Source organism: Rhea americana, unplaced genomic scaffold (assembly GCF_003343005.1).
Source record: "Rhea americana isolate MKP2758 unplaced genomic scaffold, rheAme1 scaffold_23, whole genome shotgun sequence".
NCBI lineage: Eukaryota > Metazoa > Chordata > Aves > Rheiformes > Rheidae > Rhea > Rhea americana.
In genome coordinates, this window is record NW_028186346.1 from 5,275,506 (window position 1) to 5,296,201 (window position 20,696).

The following is a 20,696-nucleotide window of genomic DNA, read 5'->3' on the forward strand; positions in this document are numbered from 1 at the left end:
CATCTCTACATACTCTGGCTGCATTCCTGTAATTCTCCCAAGTAGCCTGTCCCCTCTTCCACATTCTGTGTATTTTCTTCTTCTGTCTGAATTTGGCCAAGAGCTCCTTGCTYACCCATGCATATATAGATATATAGTGTAAACAGCATCTGGAACACAGATATCGGAATACAAATAGCATCCAGAAATCCAGAAAATTCTCTTTTAATACCAGCAAAACAGTAATGTTGCAGAAGAAAATATCTTCTTTTAACCAAAAATACATAAAGAACATCTTAAGCATCTAACACAATGGTCAAAGCCTCAGAACTGGAAACAAGAATAACTACAACTAGAATCGTACAAGTACTCTGAGGCTCCGACTTCACCAGCATATTAACTCCCAAAAGTCACCCACCCAACCTTCCTGTTCTTATGACAGTAATTAGTGCATTTTGCAGAAGTATTTGGTGAGACAGAAGACAAGACAGACAGGGGTCATACAGTATAAATGGAGAATAAACGTTTATATTAAAAAACTCTGATACAGATATTCAGTATGCCAAATATTAATTACATAAAATATATTTCCTCTCATTAATATAAAATGCTTTGATTTTATTATCTTTATTRGTATACATACTCAAAATATTTTCTTTAATAAGCTTGACCCCTGTCTAGGTTAAATTTCATTTAAAATGGATTGTTCAAATCTCTGAGTTGTTTCATCCTCTTGAAAGACAGATTCGAAATAGGTTAGCTATGAGTTAAGGAAAAATATTGGAAAATTTTCTTTGMTGATGTTTATTCATCTGATACATGATACAGWATTCTGGACAACTATGTTCAGGAARGATGAAACAAACRAGAAAGAAATAGATTAAAGATTATTTAAGATGGCTACAACAATTTGTTAGTTTTACTAAGAAAAATAAAGTTTGGGAGAAGTTACAATTACCCTGAATACCTCACAGGATTTAAACAATCACTCYCCATACATATACATTAAGTTAATATATAATTAAGCTAATACAATTAAGCTAATATACTTCCAAGGGAAACCTTGATGTATTACAAAATGTGTAATACAATCTATATAATATAATACAGTAAGAAAGAGACTGGACACAATACTTTGCTTCTGGTGTTTGCAGTGTCTTATTCTCAAATACACTAAGAGAAGTAATGCCACCTTCCCTTGCAGTAGAATCATAGAATCATAGAATCAGTAAGGTTGGAAGGGACCTCTGGAGATCATCTAGTCCAACCCCCCTGCTCAGCAGGGTCACCGAGAGCATGCTAGACAGGGAATCCTTAAGAGATGAATTAAAGCAAATCCATAAATCCACTAGACAGATATTTGAGTGAAATTGCTGTATGAACCATATAATTTTGTTATGATCATCAAGTTATAATATAGTTTATTAGTTTTTAACTCTGTGTACCACTCACAAGAATTCAAGCATAAAAACATAAGCATCTCTCATAAAGSAAGCAGCAGATAAATAGCAAGATTAATTTACTTTAACATGCAAAATAAAAATTAACGTAAACACCATAACTGACAGACAGGGCAGGTGAGACTGAATATTTACCTATAAAGATGTTCAAAAAGAGAGTGAGAAAGAGCAAGAACRAGCACACCCATGCGAGAAAGTAAGCAAGCGAGCAATTACATAACTTTTTTAAAACCACCTAAAGCATTTGAAAAACTCTAGCCTTTAGTAATCACTTACGYCCTTTAGCCATTGCTATAGCTGTAATTACATCTGCATCTGCCCTCTGTCTGGTCTCAGAATGCATCTTTTGTAAGTAAAAGCCCTCCACCCATCTCCATTTTCACAWGTTGTACTATTTTCAGGTAAGACCCTAGACTAGAGTTCCTTCACCACCCACTATTTTTAAAATACAAACTATTTCTATACTTGTTCTTCAGTTAGTCARCTAATGGTATTTGACAAACACAGTCTTGTTAAAAATACTTTGAGAAGCAGAACACAACTTTTAGAGAAAATGTACAATTTTAAAATTGAAAAAGTTTACATCACAATCTTTGTTAAGCTCTTGCATAATGCTTAGCCCCTGAAGACACCACAGACRCTCAAAGCATTACTGCTTGTCTTAAGCAAATACTTCGTAATCCTGAAACAGCTACTGCGTTGCCAAGAGTTCTCCAGATTTTACCTTTTGGTTAAAGGCTCCAATCCCAATAGTTTCAGAACAAGTATRCTTTTGAGAGGTGACTTATTCTGAGTTACTTCATTTTCAGAAATCTTCTGAGCTCAGTCAATAAATATCAATGCACCACAGAAAGAAAGGTGGAAAAAAAATGGGGGGAGGGGGGGGAGAAAAGCAATGAAAACCTTTTCAACCTCTCTTAAAGCAGCATGAAATACCCTGCACACTCCAGTATTGTGTACCTACAAAATTCAATGATAACTTAAGCACAAACACATCAACTGTATCACTACTACTTATTTCAACAGAAATGTCTGGTTAATGTCTGGTCCAGTGCTCCRTCACTCTCACAGGGAAGAAATTCCCCCTCACGGTCAGGCGGAACTTCCTGTGCTTCAGTTTCTGCCCATTGCCTCTTGTCCTGTCACATGGGACAACTGAAAAGAGTCCCATGTCCCATTGACGCCCTCCCTTCAGGTACTTATACACATGGATAAGATCCCCCCTCAGTCTTCTCTTCCCCAGGCTGAAGASGCCCAGCTCTCGCAGCCGTTCCTCAYAGGGCAGGTGCTCCAGCCCTCTCATCATCTTCGTAGCCCTACGCTGGACTCTCTCCAGCAGTTCCGTGTCTCTTGTACTAGAGAGCCCAGAACTGGACACAGTACTCAAGATGAGGCCTCACCAGGGCTGAGGAGAGGGTTTGCAGAGAAACATAAAGCAGAAGGACTACAAGGACTCAGAAGTAGTAACACCAAGTGATCTGTAGAGCATTTCAAGATTTAGATGAAAGTACCAAATCAAGCAAGTCAGCTAATGCAGTTTGAAAACAGCAACACAACAGTAAACACGACTTGAATGACGCCTGAAGTGAAAGTTCCCATCTTTCATGAGAAAGAGTTATTTCTCACTTCAAATTCATGATACACAATAAGTAGGAGAATAAAACTATTTCTGTATGTGTTTAAAAGAAATCTGTTACTCAAGGCCCCCGACCCCAAAGAAACCAGCTATCTCCAAATTCCGCTGAAAATCTGTATTTACAAACAATTGTGACTTACGTCACAGAGTCCAGGTCAAAACGAATCACAACCTAGAAGTTATATAATTGAAATAATACAACATATTTGTTAATCAAAATAAGAACTAGCTTAAATTGATCTATAGAGCAGTAGAAAAAACTGAAGTATTGCAAAACATGTAAAGAATACCTTGAACCTTAATCTGAAAAAAACAAACCGGTCCCAAAACTGAGATAYGTTGTGCAGTATGTGGTATGTGACTATGAGTAGACTTCAATAGCTCTTTTGTTTAATAAAATTTTCACAGTATAACTGATATATATGCTGAACTGATATAGATCAGAGATTCATGTTTCAATACTGGTACACATTTATTATCAATTTTCCACCATATAACTCAGATTAAAAGAGCCCTGAGATACGCAATGTATACAACAGAATAAACTCTCTAAACTGCATTCCTGCTACAGTTTGTCACTGCACCTCACTGAGATTTCTATTTTGCTAACTACACATATGAAAACACCAGGAAAGTCTGACACAGACAACCTACCAACTTACAATCTTCTCAACTATTTAGACACTGATTCTTAGATGCCTGACTTCAAAAACATGACTCAGATGAAGAATTTCTCCTCTTCTACTTTAAGCAAACTTGCCCACTGACTCCCTGTTACCAAAGGAAAGATTTTACAGACAGCTGTATTTCACACGCGTGTTTTTTATTATGCATCTGACGTCCATGCTGCTCTGTAAAGCCACCAGGGGGCAGAACGACATTATGCCAAAGATGCTCTCTCTCCCCTTCTTCCTCTGAAGATCCAGCCCTAGAACAAGCTGTGCAGTCTGATCAAGTCAGAAGCACAAAACCATCCTTTCAAAATAAATCAGAAAACATTTAACACTCCAATATCCTTTTTTAAAGCAGATGAAAAGGTTAATCAAAAAGAAATTCATCCTAAGGAATATGATCGCTCATATTTCTGAATTCTTCAAAATGTTTTCCTTTTCTTACAATCATCAAGTTTAACGTCAGTCAACTACTATTTACTCAGCAGCAATCTCCTCTAAACATACAGTTGCATTAGTAGAGGTTGTTTTGTTGTACAATATGAAAGAAAGGGAATTGCTAGCATTTGTGTCCCTGTCACTATCTGTTAACTCACATGGACATAAGTGAGCTTATGCGCAGATAATAAGATACAGTGATCAATCAGAAAATACATATTTTGTAGGCTCCCATAAATGATGCATTGAGATAGTGACAGGAAATGCCCTCGCCTTTGCGGCTATTTGTGGCATTTGCTTCTCTTAGACAAGTCCAAACCATTTCAGAACAAGACTAAATGTTGCCAACCCTCTCAAACCTGAAAACAAGTATCAAGAAGTATTAAGATTTCCAGAACTACACTGATAATATTTTAAATATCTTTCCTCAAGAGCTTATTTTACAAAAAAATATTTTAAGTACTCTGACACACACCAGAAAATTATTGTTTTATGCTATTAGAGAGAAGGCACCCTTGACTTGACATACTGACGTTAGATCCTTGAAACTCACAGGATTTACAAACTTTCAAGTTGTTAGTGGACTATTTACTCAACTTCTAGATCCAGAGATTAGCATGAGAGCAGATGCTATTTGACAAAAGAAAGTTCTCTGATTAACAGTGCTTGGTAGATATCAGTATATTCAGCAAATACCTATCTTCAACAATGAATACATGCTGCTCTATCTAATGACCTTAATTCTTGTCACTTCTTGTCTAGTTATAAATATTACACACACCTATTACTAGTTCAACTTAAAAATCTAATCTGAGCTAAAGCCAGTGCTGCGATATGTTGAAAGTCCAAAATGAGCAGCATACCACCATCTGCTTTCGCGCCATTCTTTCCACGACCCGATCCTTAGACAGGGGAGGTAAGCAATGTCCSCTGAACTTCAAATGGCCCACCCAGATGCCTGCTAGATTGCTCAATGTCATTTAGTAACTCTTCTGATAGACTAAAGGGATGTTACAGGATAAAATTGCTTATCRCACAGTAAGTTATTTACACTGTAGTTTCTCCCAAATTTGAACAGCAATTCTGTTAGCACAGGTATTAGCTCTTCCCATTTCAAATCAGCAAATTGATTCTATCACTCCATATCTAGCTCCTATSACTATCTGTCAGTTATCAAAGAATGGCATACTGTTTTTATAAGCTTTTAGTATTGTCTTCACAGAGGATAAAACRGACAAAAATCTTTCAGTGCCAATTCACGTTACCTTTTGAACACAGTATTATTTTCTGCCTCTAAATGATAAATCWTATTTTACTTGTAAAAACAATTGCAGTAAGTACTATTATTTTTTCTTGTATATCTGACCAACAAAATGTTCTTCAACCTTATTACAAAAAATAAAGAATACTCCTGTCATTCCTGCCCTTCCTAGGAGGCTTATTAAGCTCCAATATTTAGTTAATCTGTCACTGTAATTTTTTTTTGACAGGCTATTCATCCTGTTAATGTGCTTCCATCCATTTCCACCTACTACTACAATATAAACTCATATAGGCTGGTATATCAGTTTATAAAGAGGGAAGCTATTTGTTAATGTCATTACAGATATATACATATATAAAATATATATAATAATATATAATATTTAATATTTTTTTTTTATATATATATATTATATATTTAAAAAAAAATCCTAAAGACAGAAAGTTTCTGTGAAGGTCAGATGGCATGGAAAGACAACTGTTGGCTTCCAAGAACAAGAGAAACTATTTAATGAGAGAACAAGGCTACAGCCATGCAGGTTGCCTTAGCCACCACAGATAAGTCCTCCCATCGCCCTCCTGTCGCAACTGATGGACCATGTTTTAGAGCAGTATCTTCAAGTCCAAGGTTCCTAGAAAAGTGAGGAATAACTGAAAAATCAACAGCTGTAATAAATTAGCTAACTTTAACCTTGGAAATTAATATCTYGCTTTGGAGTTTTGGAGTATAAAAAGAGCAAAAGCAGATGTTAAGAAATACAGATTCAGATAATCTATTCATCAAGAAAGTATGAGCAAAAATTTAGCCATATCAAAGCAGAACATCTGGCAGATGACCGCAGTTCAGACTGGTTTGATTTTTATACCAAGAAAATGCATTCTACTATCAATGTGAAAAGCTTCAAAGAGAAAGAACATTACTTTGAATAGTTCCCTCCAGGAAAAATTTACAAAGTAGTAACTACATTCATCATCAAAAGGAATTCTAAAAGAATTTCATGAATTTCAGAGCTTCCAAATAACATAGCACTTCCCACATATAGCTAGCTCTCCCATTTTATAAGAATGCCTGTCCATCACAGATTTTTCATTAGAGATTAATGAGGACTTTAAATTCTCATCCCTACTTCTACCCTTTCTTTGCTGAATTYCTAGAAAAGCATATATAAAATATTTTTAAAACCTTTCACTGATTCTAGAAAGTTGCTCAAACGATGTAAATAAAAAGTTCCTTGATTTCCTTCTCATCTGCTCAGAGAAGAGGGCAACCCATTATTAAAAATAAAATACGCCTGTGATTCTCCTTAGCTTGTCCTACCAAAACAGAATGAACCTGACAAGAGCACATCAGCTTCAGTGTGCTCCTGCTTGTTTGCCACATTCTGTAATACTTTGTAAAGATAAAAAGTAGTACTAGAATAACCTCTTGAAAGAGATTCACAGTTCTGTGAACGTTTCCTTCTTTGAATTTGAATATTTGTTTTGCTTTTTTGAAAACCAAGAAGAGGTATAGGCATAAAATATCTCTTGGAGATATTATGTTTTAAGAAAAAATATATACTTGACCAATAAATGTATATATGAAATTTAGAAGAAAATTAAATAAATAAAATTTTCCAATTAAATTATGAAAGCTGACTACTGTAACAGAAGTCTCTGCACTGAAAAAAGTAAACAACTACTGAAAACAGATAAGCAAAAACCCAGCTAATTTTATCTATCAACATAGCCAGGACCTTCAACTATTTTTTTAAATGAAACCTGGAGGATCTGTAAGTTGTTGAGAACATCTATAGGTAAACCTACATTCACATAGCTTTCGAAAATAATTAYGTGGCATGTTTATGGGACAACTCTCTCTCTTACCACCTAAGTATATTCAGGTTTCAAACTATAGATCCTTTATATTTATATGGTAGAGCCCAATAAGGAAGTTAGCTAGATGGCCATTATTACAAGTACTTGACATAGTCAGAAAGCTCTTTTTTAGGTTACAAAAAATGTCAAATTAATAAATAATATACTCATGTCAAAAAGGAAAACATACAGCAAAATTTGTTAATGAGGTACCTGCAATCACACAGGAATTAGTAACAGATAGCTTAAATGGTTTGAGTGCCAAGTATGCTCTCCAAATCYACACCCTTAGAAGAAATCTGTTCAGCAAACAGAACTCTCATTCACTAAGTCTACTCTATTCCCAAATATCCTCATTAAAAAAAAATACAAGTAACTACAAAGAAAAAAATTTTTGCCTCTTGTTTCTAGCCCTGCTTTTAGTGTGTTTCACAAAACGACTACTGGAATAAGAACACAAAAAGTAAGATCTAGAGCTGAGCAATGCTATGAATCACCTRCATAGAAGGGAAAAAGAAAAAGCTAATGTGAGATCTGTGTTTGAATTTCTAACATCTTGATACACTTGTTTCTTTTAAACTGAGTTTTCCATTAAAAAATATTCCATAGGCATTTAAAAACAGCTGTGCTACAACTAGGTGGCACCTGACAAGAAAAAAAAATCTTGAAGGACATATTTCCCTCCAGCAGAATGAAATGCAATATTTTGTTTCTACAGAATCTTTGTGGAATAATGCTTTCTAGAAATCTAAACACACACAAAGAATTAGGTGGAAAACAGCTATGTATTAACAAATCATTCAGAGAGCCACACAAGAAGTCTTTTAAGACTGTGGAGAGTAAGCAGAGGGTTTTCCCTAACTTTATCATTAAGGATAATGAACTCAGAAAAGTTCAGGTTTGGAATCTGATCCAAAACATAAAAAAATAAAATAAGGAAAGTAGAGGAGCATATGTCTGACTACAAACCCAGGAAGAATAAAGTGTCTTCTTTCCTTATGCTAAGCGCACATTATTAGGCAAATGGACAAGGGCTACTGGTAGCAATGTGTACAGCCATGAATATTAATGGCACTGCAACCARCTGATGAGGTCGCAGGGAGTTCTCAAAAGATTTTCATGAAGGAGCTACGAACAGAAACTTTTAGGAAATGGTAATGCTCTGCTGAAGAATATTACCACGTTGGGGTGCAGGACTGATGAGAAGTATTTTGTCTGGGGAGCATTTCTGAGGCGCTTACCTCCTTTGAAGTTTCTTGGCGTCAGGATGAATGCTAGCTGTCCTCGGGCTGCCATCCCTTTGAGGGGAGGGAGATACAGATGAGCCCAAAGGTTCTCTTCTAAACACAAGTCCTTACTGCAAGCTGGCCAAAAGGTCCCTGTAATCAAAGAAATCATTGTGGTTTTGCATGTGGCGCATTTACGTCCTGTAATTAAGGTTTGTCAGCCATCTAACATGTTCAACCACAGAGGAAAAAAAAAGATGCATCTGCTGGGCAGCCAATGCAGAACAGAGACTAAGGAAAGAGAAGAAGTGCTCACTCCATTTTGGATACTATGTACTTGGCAAAAAAGACAGGCAACATGATTTTTCAGGCTAAGCAGGATATCCTCAGTGTACAGTATTATATACATGTATACATGTGTGCACACATGTGTGTGCATAAAAAGCTATTTGCCTTTTGAATAATTTTCATTCATTTTCCAACACTATGAAATTCTTCAGATCAAGAAGAAAGATCACTTTTTTCATTTCTAGACATATATACTAGTCAATGTATTCTACAATCTTATGTAGTAGGTCACTATTTGATAATTACCTCTCGYAGTTACCACAGCAGTACACAACTAATCCGTAAATACATTCTTTTCGCAGTAAGCTACTTGTAACATAACTTGCAGAGCCACTTGCTAAGAGAAACAATTGAAGTTCTGTCACAATACTGATAAAGACTCCTTTTGCAGGACATCTAGCAGACTTCCGTGTTTGGATGCCAACATGCTAAAGCCACAAGCTCCATGTTTTCCTTAGTCTGAGTCAGCTCTAACACTGTTCACACTCTCAGTCTCTTTGGCACATTTCCTGGGCACATGCTCTTCCATCACAGAAATGAATCTTTATAGCTCAGCTGTCACAGGCCTCAGCACGTCATGTAAAACACATGATTTCCTAGAGCTCCAAACTAATGAGCAATCTTGGTTTACAACTCTTCTTCCAAAGTATGTGATAGTAGAAGCGCACAGACACATATTTCTTGTATTGGCTGCAAAAGTAGTTCCTAGCTATCAAACACAGGAAACTTGCACAACAATTAAAGAAATGTACACATTTTCTTTTCCTTTTCCTTCTTTGGAACACTATGGATATGCATGAGTCCCCATACTTCCTCCTCTTGTCCATCTATAGCTAATTTACCCTCATCTGACTTTGGGGGGAGAGGGGGAAGAAGTGAAGGTGGGGAAGGAAGGTGGTGAAAGCCCTGACTCTTATAACCATTATCCTTTTATAAGGCAAGCCTTTATTACTTAAGAACCCACAATAGTCACTCTCATTTTTACTGTCAAACAGATAAATAATTACTTGGTAACCAAGCCTATCTGGTCCCTATTTTATGGGGGGAAAAATAACTAATCTGTGGCAAATCTTCTTCCAGAATGTCTATTTAAATGGGACATTCAAAGATTAAAAAGTGATTTACATAGCTCTATGCCAATCCCAACACTTTTTTAATTCATCAAGAAGGCAATAAACAACATGGAACACAACCCATACTCAAAGCTTTACAYAGAAGTGAATTTTAGTAAAGCACATCAAACAGTTATTAATAAATTGTAAAAAGTCCCAAATAAGAAACTGGAAGCAAAGTAAATCAGTATGATTTTAYGGAATTCATTAATCCAGATGAACTGCATTACAACAAAAGTACCAAGTAGCAGAAGTTGTAAGATAGTTTCTTAAACTCTGGTTTTACTGGATAAATAAATTTTCTACCTGGAAAAAGTGTCATCCTATAAATACTGAGATTAGTAAATTTTGTTTCACCAAAATGTCATCCTATGTGCACATAAAGATTTTAAAYTTATTTTGCTGAAGCAGCTTATATTAATAACACTCAAAGGTTTTATGAATTATTCTTCCTTAAACSATAAATCAAACTTCCAGTATGGAAGACACAAGAGTCTCTTCCCTCACTGTTCAGAGAACAAGAACTCTGATGCTTACATCTGTTTCTGTTTATAGTTACATCAAATTAAATTAAAATGAAAGGTGCAATTCAAATTTACTTCTYCTTTGCCCAAATATCAATGCACCCAGCAGTTTAATGCCTTTTACCACTTGCATATACAACTGTAAGGTCTTTTTGCCTTCCCACTCTGCAGTTTTTAAGTTTTCACCCCTCTTTTTCCCTTTACCTTTCACATTCACACTGTTATTACATCCTACCACCCCTTTTACAGAATATTAATAGGTCAATCCTCCTCCTTCAAAACCCTTACAACTAGTATAGTAGAATGTATCAGCTCTAGAATCACCCAAGTCCTTCAGCACATATTTCTGCCAAGCTCATCACTCCAGTCCCTGCAAAAACATCATTTTCCCCCAAATCCCTTTAATATTTTCTACTTTCTTTCCACTTTCCACTACACAACTCTAGTCTTAATATCTAGTAACTGCTATAAACACCTTTTACTCATGCCCATTCTGCTTCCCTCCCCTTTGTCTTCCTTTCCTTCTAAAGCTGCTGTTTCAAGAAACCACTGAAGAAGAAAGGGCGAAGGGAAAAACTTCAGTATCTCCAAACCACCATTTTTAGCCCAATTGTTATGCAACAGCTTAAAAATTTAGTAGTATAATGATAAAAAGAGATGGAGAGAGAAACAAACTTTAACATCTTAATTAAAAACACTGACTCCTGAATACAAAAAAAATGCAATGTCTTATGACTAATACATAATTAATATATATAAGTAATACATAATAACAAAAGCCCATTCACAGAGGAATTTGTTTTCTTTTGAAGTTTAGTAATTTTGAGTCTCTAACTAATTTTTAAGGTAACAGATTCTAAGAGTTGTACATTCAGCCATTTTAATGCTTATTAGTTATCTATATAAGTCATCAGATCTTGATTGTGAGCATGAAGCATGTGACTTTTCTCTGCTTAAACAACTATCTCCTTAYAGATCATATGAAGAACTAGCAGAATTTATCTGACCCAAAGAACTGTATAAATGTCTTGATACTTTGAAATTATGAAAGAAAATTAACTGAGTGGTACAAACTACGTAATGATAACATTAAAGATATGACACACACATAATAACTAAATAATATATACAGCAAGATTATGATGGAAATGTATAAAGAGCGACATTTCCAACCAAAACAAATGTTTCAGAGCCTCCCAAGAACAGCAGATCAATAGATTAACAGCCATCTGCTAGTGCTGCAAGTTGCATTTCAGTTAGCTGCAAAATCTTCACACACACACATTCCTCCTTGTGCCAGGAGACCTCTTTGTACAACTATATGGGAAACTACATCATAGAACTGATTCACCTGAACCTGGACACAAATACATATACAGACACTTTATCAGCAGCAGTGTGGGCTGATTAAAAAAGTCTCACAAACAGTGATTTGGCAGTGCRCTACCATAAAACCTTACACCAATCTGAACCAGCCGTGCATGATCCCATGCTCTCCTCTCACCCTACTCTGTACTTAATGAACAAAAGCAATTAATCTCCTGCCACCTCAGTGAGCTTGAACCACCTCCCTGAAAGTTCCCTGCTAGGGCAGGGAAGTGAAGGAAACAGCCCGGTGCATAGCAGAGCTTGACTTCCCCTTTCAGCAGCAGCTGAATAAGCTTGCACCTGGGTGTACTCCCTATTCAAATATCTCAAAGGCCAGCAGCAAACTAGTGTAGTAGTTAACATACAAGACACAAAAGGACATTTGACTTAATATTATATACTTTTCAGCTAATCCAGCAGCAAGTCGTTACCAAGAAGTGTTGGTACTCTTGGTACTGCTCTCCCCCACCTCTTAATCATTGGGCCAGCCCCCTCCAACTCCTCTTTTTGCACTGGACCTAGCAACTTTGAGGCCACGGATCTGAACTGGCTAATCCATAAGAGTTTGGGGTTTATCTTTCCGAGATCTGGATTTTTTKGGGGGGAAGGAAGGAGGAAAGGTCCTGATGGACTAGCTTCCCAGATGAACCAAGTCATCTAGGAATCTGCAATCTGCAGAACCAGTGCAAGAGAAATAGCAAAAACACAGGAATAGGACGTGGAACAAGACTGTCCATTTCAGCAACAGCTAGCTGTTAGATCATCCTAAAGGCACTTACTGAGACATGTGAAATTATGCACAGAATATTTCATAACATATAGAAGCCAGTAATTGTAGGAGCACAGAGGTAGCTTTTAAGGACATCACAATACACACAAAACTGCAAACTTCTAAAAAAGCTGGATATTTTACACTGTTTTGTATCAAAATTTAAAAAGCTCAAGATCAGATGGACATGGCAAGGTTAAGTACCTAAATGTTGGTTAATACAAAATATAGTTATCACAAACTCTCAGTTTTCTTTGAGATACATTACTGATGCCCCCTAAAAATCWGTATGTTCATATAGAAAGAATTACTTATCAAGAGCAACAGTTCAGACTTAATTACACTGATAAACAGGAAAATTCTTGAACTCATCACCTTTCACTGCATAGATTTTTCCAGATTCAGATAGAAAGATAAGATAACATAGATTCTGGAAACAAAAGCTTCTAGAGTCACAATGAAAAGAGTATCTCTGAATGAAGACAAGGCAAACAAGGGGCTTCTCTTTCTCACTAAAGAGCACAGCCAAGCATACAAGCAGTAAAGAGTATGAGCAACAAAGGATCAGAGTTACAAGGTGACTTAAAATAAGAAGGGACCAATCAGTATTTAATACAAAAACAGGGAAAACAGGAAAAATACCTGTGAAATGTGCTAGTCCTGTCTAGTGGGAACAGAGGGATTTACGAGAGGCTTCATAAGAAAAGCAAGCATGCCAGTATTGGAACTGCCTCCCAGGGAGCAGTGCCTCATTTTGTTCCAAAACACTTGCAGTAAGAGAGGATAGAATTTGAAATCCCAGTGCCCTTCACGTTTCAGCTGCAGACTCCTAGAGAATAAGACAACTCCATCTGGCTTTGGTCAAGAGAACAGAGAAGGCACTCCATCTCCTCAACCTCTCACTAAATGCAACAATAGCAATGAGTCAAGTTTGAAAGGGCACTATCTGCTGCTGTGGGCAGGGCATACAACACAGATGACTGAATATCAAGAAACTACTGACACGCTTCCTGTCTGCCACTGCTGAGGTAGCAGCCCCTGCTGCAGTGAATTCTGCAGTCCTAATGTTAGATGAGAAAACCCTCTCTCCTCTCTCCCACCCTGAAAAGTACAATGTCACCAGCCACAAGCTGCCTGTTAGATTGAATGATGACAGAATGCACCAAGTCCATTAACTTCTGGCTGACCTACAGCACACATGCTGAGTCTCATCAGTTTGCAGATGCTCAGAAAAGTTAAAGTAAACCAACTAAATGCACAAAGCAATATGACTTAAAACACATTGAAGTCATATGTAAATGTATTCAAAATTAAATAACTTGTATCACTTTAGCAAGGATATTCAACATATCTACCTTAACATGCTTGAGTGTAATCATGAAAGCTTAGGCTCCTTTAAATTCAGCAAATATGGATTTAAAAACATAACTGTATACATAAAATCCACCTCAAGTAAGCTAYTCCAATATTTAAGCTACCTTCACTTAAAAAAAAATGCTTTATTACTAGCTAAAATTTGCTTAGCCTGATCTTTTAGCCATTACATCTTACAATAGCTTGGCCTATCAGATTAGAAATCACTGAATTATTAGCACTTAAACAAGGAAAAATTTCTTACATACATATCAAGCCATTACCCAACTTTCTTTAGAATAAACAAAATCAAGATTGAACTTCAGTCTTTCACTGTAATATAGGTTTTTCCAAACCTAATTTTGWTCCAGCAGCTCCTCAGTGAATGCATTCCATTTCCCAGCCGCATTAAACTGGTCATAGTGTTCCAGAAATGGCCTCATCACTGCCCTCTGTGTCAGGCCCCAGCCAATATAAGATTTATTTTTGCTGAGCCACAACATTATTTACAAACCTCATGTTCAGCTGATTACCTAAAATAAACTACAAATTACTTCCAGAATCGCTGCTTTTCAAAAGAAATCATTATTTCTAGACTCCATTTGCCTGAGCTTACTCTACAGATCCCAGTTAATCAAACTTCGTAAAAGTGGCATGTATTATTTCATGAGAGTATGTTGCATCACTCATAAAAATTTGATTAGATGTCATTTTCCATTTTCTTGCAGGATATAGAAACATCAGCTTGGCTTAGAGCAATGGGTGTATTATGTCCTAAAACCAGAAATAACTGATATATGCATAAAGACCAAAGGCAAAATGAGCAGCATTTCTCCTTTACGAACCTAACTAGGATCAGCATTTTTCAAAGATTTTTTATTTGTTTATTTTTTAAAGAATTCTTAAAATACTTTTATAGAATGGGAAATTGTCTGTGGAAAAAAGGAGGAGTGAAATGGCACTCAAAGTCTGGTCCTCACTGGGTCAAGATGTTCAAACAGTTCCAGAGAGGATATCTGAAAAGCTACAAAGTGTGCTAGAAAAACACATCTGAAGAATGAAGAACCATGAGATTATTCTTGTTTTTCTTTTAATGRATGTTACAAAACTAGTTCAACACTGGTTCAGTATCACCTGTATCTCGTTATATTGGATGTTGAGAATACTTTGTGATCATTTGCCCTATTGTTACATTCATCTCTATATTTAGATGTCTAAGAGAGTGAATTAAAAATTTGTATCCTTTTTTATACATACATATATACATTAATATCAATAACAATMTATAACATTAATTTCAACTTTTGTATAAATCTCAGCTCTTTTTATACATATTATAGAGACATATACATATAAAGCCTGAGATTAACTTAAATTTTATTCCTCAACYATTTAAAGATAAATAAGACAACAAATAAACTGTCTCCTATATATTTATAAAAATAACTCAACACTAMAGAAATATGAAAATATTATAAGGTTATGATAAAGCAGTGATTAAAGTTATTAATAAAATAATGTAGAAAAAGTACAGAGATGCATCAATTTGGGAATTAAAACAGATTCCAAAAAGGTTAGCTAAGGAAGAGCAAAATAAGCAACTTTAGAAGCAATTAAATTAATCTCTGGAAAAAWTGGTAAAACAGAGTAATATGCATAAAAACAAGTGGACAGACTCCTAAACAGAAAGTTTTTGTTACAAAAAGATTTTATAGCAAGAGATATAGTAGGGCAAAACTCAGAAGAGAGAGCAGGCAACTCTTAGACAATTTTAGACAAATAGAAAATTTAGACAATTTTATAAGAAATAAATCCAAAAAGAAACACAAASAATTTCTATTCCATTACAAAGGGGGCAGTCAACGCTCTTACCTAAAATCTGAAGAAAGCAACAGACCCAGAGAGGTTTCATAAATGAATTCTATATGGATCTAAAAAGAGATTTAATTCTCTCTGTGGAGCACTTAATCACATCATGGGGGAGATAAGGAGAGGAAGRGGTGCTCATCACAAATGTCAATCTTATTAGGAAACATTGATACAGGTTTTTGACACACCATGGCAGATAAGAATAGGTATTCTCTTTAGCTATATGCATCCACATAAAATATGTCGCTGAGATATGCTTTAAGAGTAACATTCTACTTACAATCTCCTACCATAAACAGAAAYCCTTTGTCCTAAAAGAATGGGAACATGAAGACATCATATTTAAAAAATGTGGCTTTAGAAAGAAGTTGAGTACTTGCATTTCTGTTTTGTGTAAAGAACTTGGGGTTTCTGGCAAAAAAGAACTTCCTCAAATTAATTTATATTCACAGTGACAATCTAAACTACTATTCACTTCACTACTGCTTATTGCTCTACTCAATCCAAGTCTGACCACAATAATTACACGTAAACCTCTGATAAAAGATAAATAACTAAGTTTAGAGGGAACAGATTTGCTGCATACAGGCAATAAGCTGCTTCTTGTAAGACTCACTTTCCATGTTAAAGTAGTAATACTTCACACATATGGCTTAGTCCCTGAATTTAAAAATAACTGGGATAAGGCAAATACATTTCTGAAAATACGAATTTGAGATATTAAAAAAAAAAAATTTAGAGTAAGAAAATTCAGCATGGCAAATCTGAATCTATTACCCTGTGCTAAAAAGTAGTGAAAAAATGGTTAAAATGTAAATTTCTAGGACAAAATAATTACCATTAAAATGATATACTCATTTTAAGTTGTGCTTCCACGTATAGACAMCAATAGACACCAAAAGCTTGACAAGTTGTTTTCATAAACCTTATCCAAAGATAGTAAGAGGCCTCAGGCAAGCACAGCAGTGTCATACAAGCCTTTTAAAATTTCACACAGCAGAACCCTCAACGCACTAGGCACGTACTATCATGTAGCTCAGTTGAGGCAGGTGTGGAATGAGAGAGAATGAGACCAATACAAAAAGTATTTCTCAGAGACAGATGATTCATATTTAAAAATAAAAATAATAAAAAAAAAATCACAACCTAGATATTCAGTCTACAGAATCTTCAAAAATATATGAGGYCACATGCTCTGTGGCACTGCCCATTAACCACCTTTGAAAATACAGAATGCATCTTAAAATCTCTCAAACATTTTAAAAGATGTCAGGACAGGTCTTTTGCAATTACACAAACTTTTTCTGAAAAGGGATATGAATATATAATCAAAGTCCGTAGTGTCCCAAATGAGAGGGAAATTGTTATTTGTCTGCYATACATAATTTACAGAAAATCAGTTTAAGAATTCTCTATAAATGGCACCTCTTTCTATCCAAGATCCACCAGATATATTGTCAGCATACAYCATGCTGCACAGGTTTTTGCAGAAAGAGATTCCTATTTCTGAATGGTGGCAGTTGCATACAGAAGTCTAAATCTTCCAAATAGAAGTTATCACAACAACTGCTGCAGTGGCTGCCAAAATACCCTAAGATCTTACAGTTTGTCTACCTGTTCACTTTAAAGAAGTTAGTATTCTTTTTGTGACTACTGCTAAACTATCCAAACATGGAAGAAATAATGTCTCCTAACCACTCAGAATGTGGAATATCACTCCTAGTGATRAAGAAAGAGAGAGTCAGATGATGATCAAACCCTTATAACTACAGATACCAGTCTTGGCTTGCAAAGACAACAAAATTCTACAGYAAATAAGTTTAGATTCCTAGCCAAAAATATTAACCAATAACATTAATACATTCCCTCTTAAATATACATATAAATTATTACACAGCATTAGTATCCAACAATAGATCTGATCCTTACTTTATAAAGCTAATAAAACTGCATGTTTCCTTTACATAGTTTTTTAAGCAYCCCATAATTCCTGCATATTAACTTTTAACTGCATAGATAAAACAAACTGTGGGGTTTTTGAAGATCAAAAGTTCTGTAGTTCCAAAYCAAAAGTGCCTTGAAAAAGAAACCACATATTTACAGAACTCTGAAGTAATGAATAAACATGACTAGCTGTATATTTAGAAAGAGCTAAATGTTCCTCCTGTAGCTATCAAAAGTTACCATATCTTATGTAGCCACTGTTAATGCAGTCTGTTAGAAAAAGACCACATCAAGTCAGAAACCTTACAGTAAAATTCACCTTACTACACTTGACAGGAAGGAGGCTGAAGGAGTATTATCAGAGGGCCCTCCTCTAAGCAGTAAGCACCAATATCATCTGTGACACTTTCAGTGCTTAAACCAAACCCATTGTAGCCACTGAGCCCTACAGTCTTTCTCATTCACTTAGTAAAAGTAACAGTTCCCAGTATTACCCTCACAAACTTCTGACATTTGCTCAGCTTCAGTTTGGACACTAGATTTTCTTTTATAGCCCCACTGCTATTATGTAATTTAAAAACTATTAGGCRGCATTTCCAACAAACTCTTATTTTTCCCATATTCTATTTCACTTATTCTGTAAGATTTTATTATCTTGTATTATCTTCACTAACCAAAGTTCTCCCGTAAAACAAAAAGATCTGAAGCAGGGAGAAAGCCCACAARGAGAGAAATTCTGCTTTTGCTTTTTCTATATGCCATGCTTCATATAACTACCAAACCTAGATCAAGAAACTTCAAAAGAAATACAGMGATGATTAAAAGTTTATCAAAATTACTATGTTAAAATACATACTGCCTGATACTTTACAGATCTAAGTACAGCACTGATAAAAGGAAACTAGATCTGAAACAATTCACAGGGCCCTCAATGATAAGCTGTCCAAGTAGATTGGTCTGGAGCATAAAGAGGAAAAGACAAACTGTCTCTTCAGTTAGGCATCTCCTGGATTCAGGGAAAAGTTCCTTTTTCTTAGCAATCACTGGAAATCTCAGAAATCCAGAGATAAAGAAGGTCCCCCTTCCAGAACCTTCATGTCTTTGCTGACAAAGTAAAATATTTCTAGAYAGGCAAATGCAGCCTGAAAATCAATTTTAAACTGTATTCTGCTTACTCATAACTTCAAATCTCTTCAAGAGAACAATCTCTTATCTCTAATTTGCCATCTCACTGTCATAAAAGAAAACTATCCAGATGGGAATCAAAACTAACCAAATAAATAAAGTAGTATCAAAAGCTTCCAGATGGTTTTACTACCTTCTAGAAACAATAAATCTTYAGTCAATTAAACAAAAAAACTTTATCTGGCACCATTAAAACAGAACCCTGAAATAAATTAATATGGGAGGAGGAGAAGAGGCTGATTAAACAGACTCAAAAGGCARTTACTAGAAACCTCTTTTATTAGCTTATACTTATGGCTAATGTGCTGTCTTCTACAGATAAACTAACTTCTTGGTTTAATTTTTAAATTACTCAGAGTAAGACTAGATTCAGTCTCCTAAAAAACAAACAAACAAAAAAACACTTAAAACCTGCTACTAATTGTCAAAGTTTGACAAAAATTTTCAAACTTAGCAAAACAGCCAATATCGCATAGTTTTTAATATTTGGACAGTTTAAATACAGATTTAGGTTTATGTTTTCTGAAAGTAAACAGCAATTAAGGAGTTACATTCTGTTAATATCAGGAGAATCTGAATTATTACTCAGAAAGAGCAAGTTGGTATTATTCAAATGAATTTCTTTTTGTACAGAAATAGCAAAAGACATACTCAGTTCTGTCAACTACTTCATTTTTATTCAAATGAATTCTGAATCATAACCTTGCTCATGAAAACAGGTAAATGTGGATGACTTAGAAAAAGTTAGTTATAAAAACAAAGCACCATCAGCTATGAGTATCTTACCTTTAAATAGGATCCATAATATTTTGTTACATATGGACTGTCACACTGACTCAGCACTGTGATTTCCTGTTGAATGTCTTCTATTTCATCTTCTGCTTCTTCCAGATCAATAATTTTTATAGCAATCACTTTCTGAGTCCGATTGTCAATTCCTTTAAAAACTTCACCAAAAGAGCCTTTACCAATTTTTTCCAGTTTTGTAAATAGTTCTTCCGGATCTGCCTTTAGAGTCTGTTAAAAATGTAAGAGAAAAGTTACTTAGTATTTTCAACATTAAAATGAAATGCAACATTTTTAAGGGCAGAAGACACTTCAGATTCTACATCATACTATTTATCCAGCTACTCTTTTTCCACCTCCATACTTAACATGTTCTTCCTACATACCTCATCTGCACACACTATAACATTATCCTTCTCTGTATTTTAAAGTGCAAATTTATCATGGTCTCTGTGACAGGAATTTACGCTATCTGGCATCAGACAGTGCTKCTGTCTCAATTTCTCCTTGGCCAGCAAGCTGCAACTAAGCAYTGAAAATGAAAGCGCCTTACTATGATTTAATTTCTATTAAAACAAAAATAGGTCATATATCACAACTAACAAAAGCAAGCTTTTCTCCACTCTTTTCTCTTGAAAATGATTCCTCCTCAAAGCAAGGGTTCTAGTCCTTGGTATTTTCCTCATACCTCTTCTTAAGGATTTTGTTCTTACCCTTCAGTGCAAAAACCTTTTGCTTGCCATGTCAAGCAATCCTCCTCAATTTTCTCCTACTAAGGATCATCTGAATGTACTGCCATGCTTCCTTCAGACACCTGACCCCAAGATTTTCTGGAGCAAGATTTTTCTTTCCTCRTTCCTTTTCCTTTCCCAGTTAGGTAAACTCACACTTTAAACACCCCTTAAAAA

General features: G+C 35.4%; 1 protein-coding gene across 4 annotated transcripts in view; it reads right to left on the bottom strand.

Annotated features, from left to right (window-relative positions):
* The window catches only part of STK24 (serine/threonine kinase 24), a 66,220-nt gene that overhangs the window by 27,147 nt on the left and 18,377 nt on the right, over positions 1-20,696 (bottom strand). The window contains exons 1-2 of one of the 4 annotated variants that reach the window (XM_085305982.1): positions 19,971-19,988; positions 8,546-8,683 (exon numbers count right to left, since the gene is read on the bottom strand). Coding sequence is in view for 1 of the 4 variants with exons in the window: in XM_085305978.1 (XP_085162104.1) it covers positions 19,789-20,019 (231 nt within the window). In the remaining 3 variants the exon portion in view is untranslated. Of the gene's footprint in view, positions 1-8,545; positions 8,684-19,788; positions 20,020-20,696 lie in introns of those variants that run through there. The other 3 variants (XM_085305979.1, XM_085305981.1, XM_085305978.1) reach the window with 3 other exon arrangements.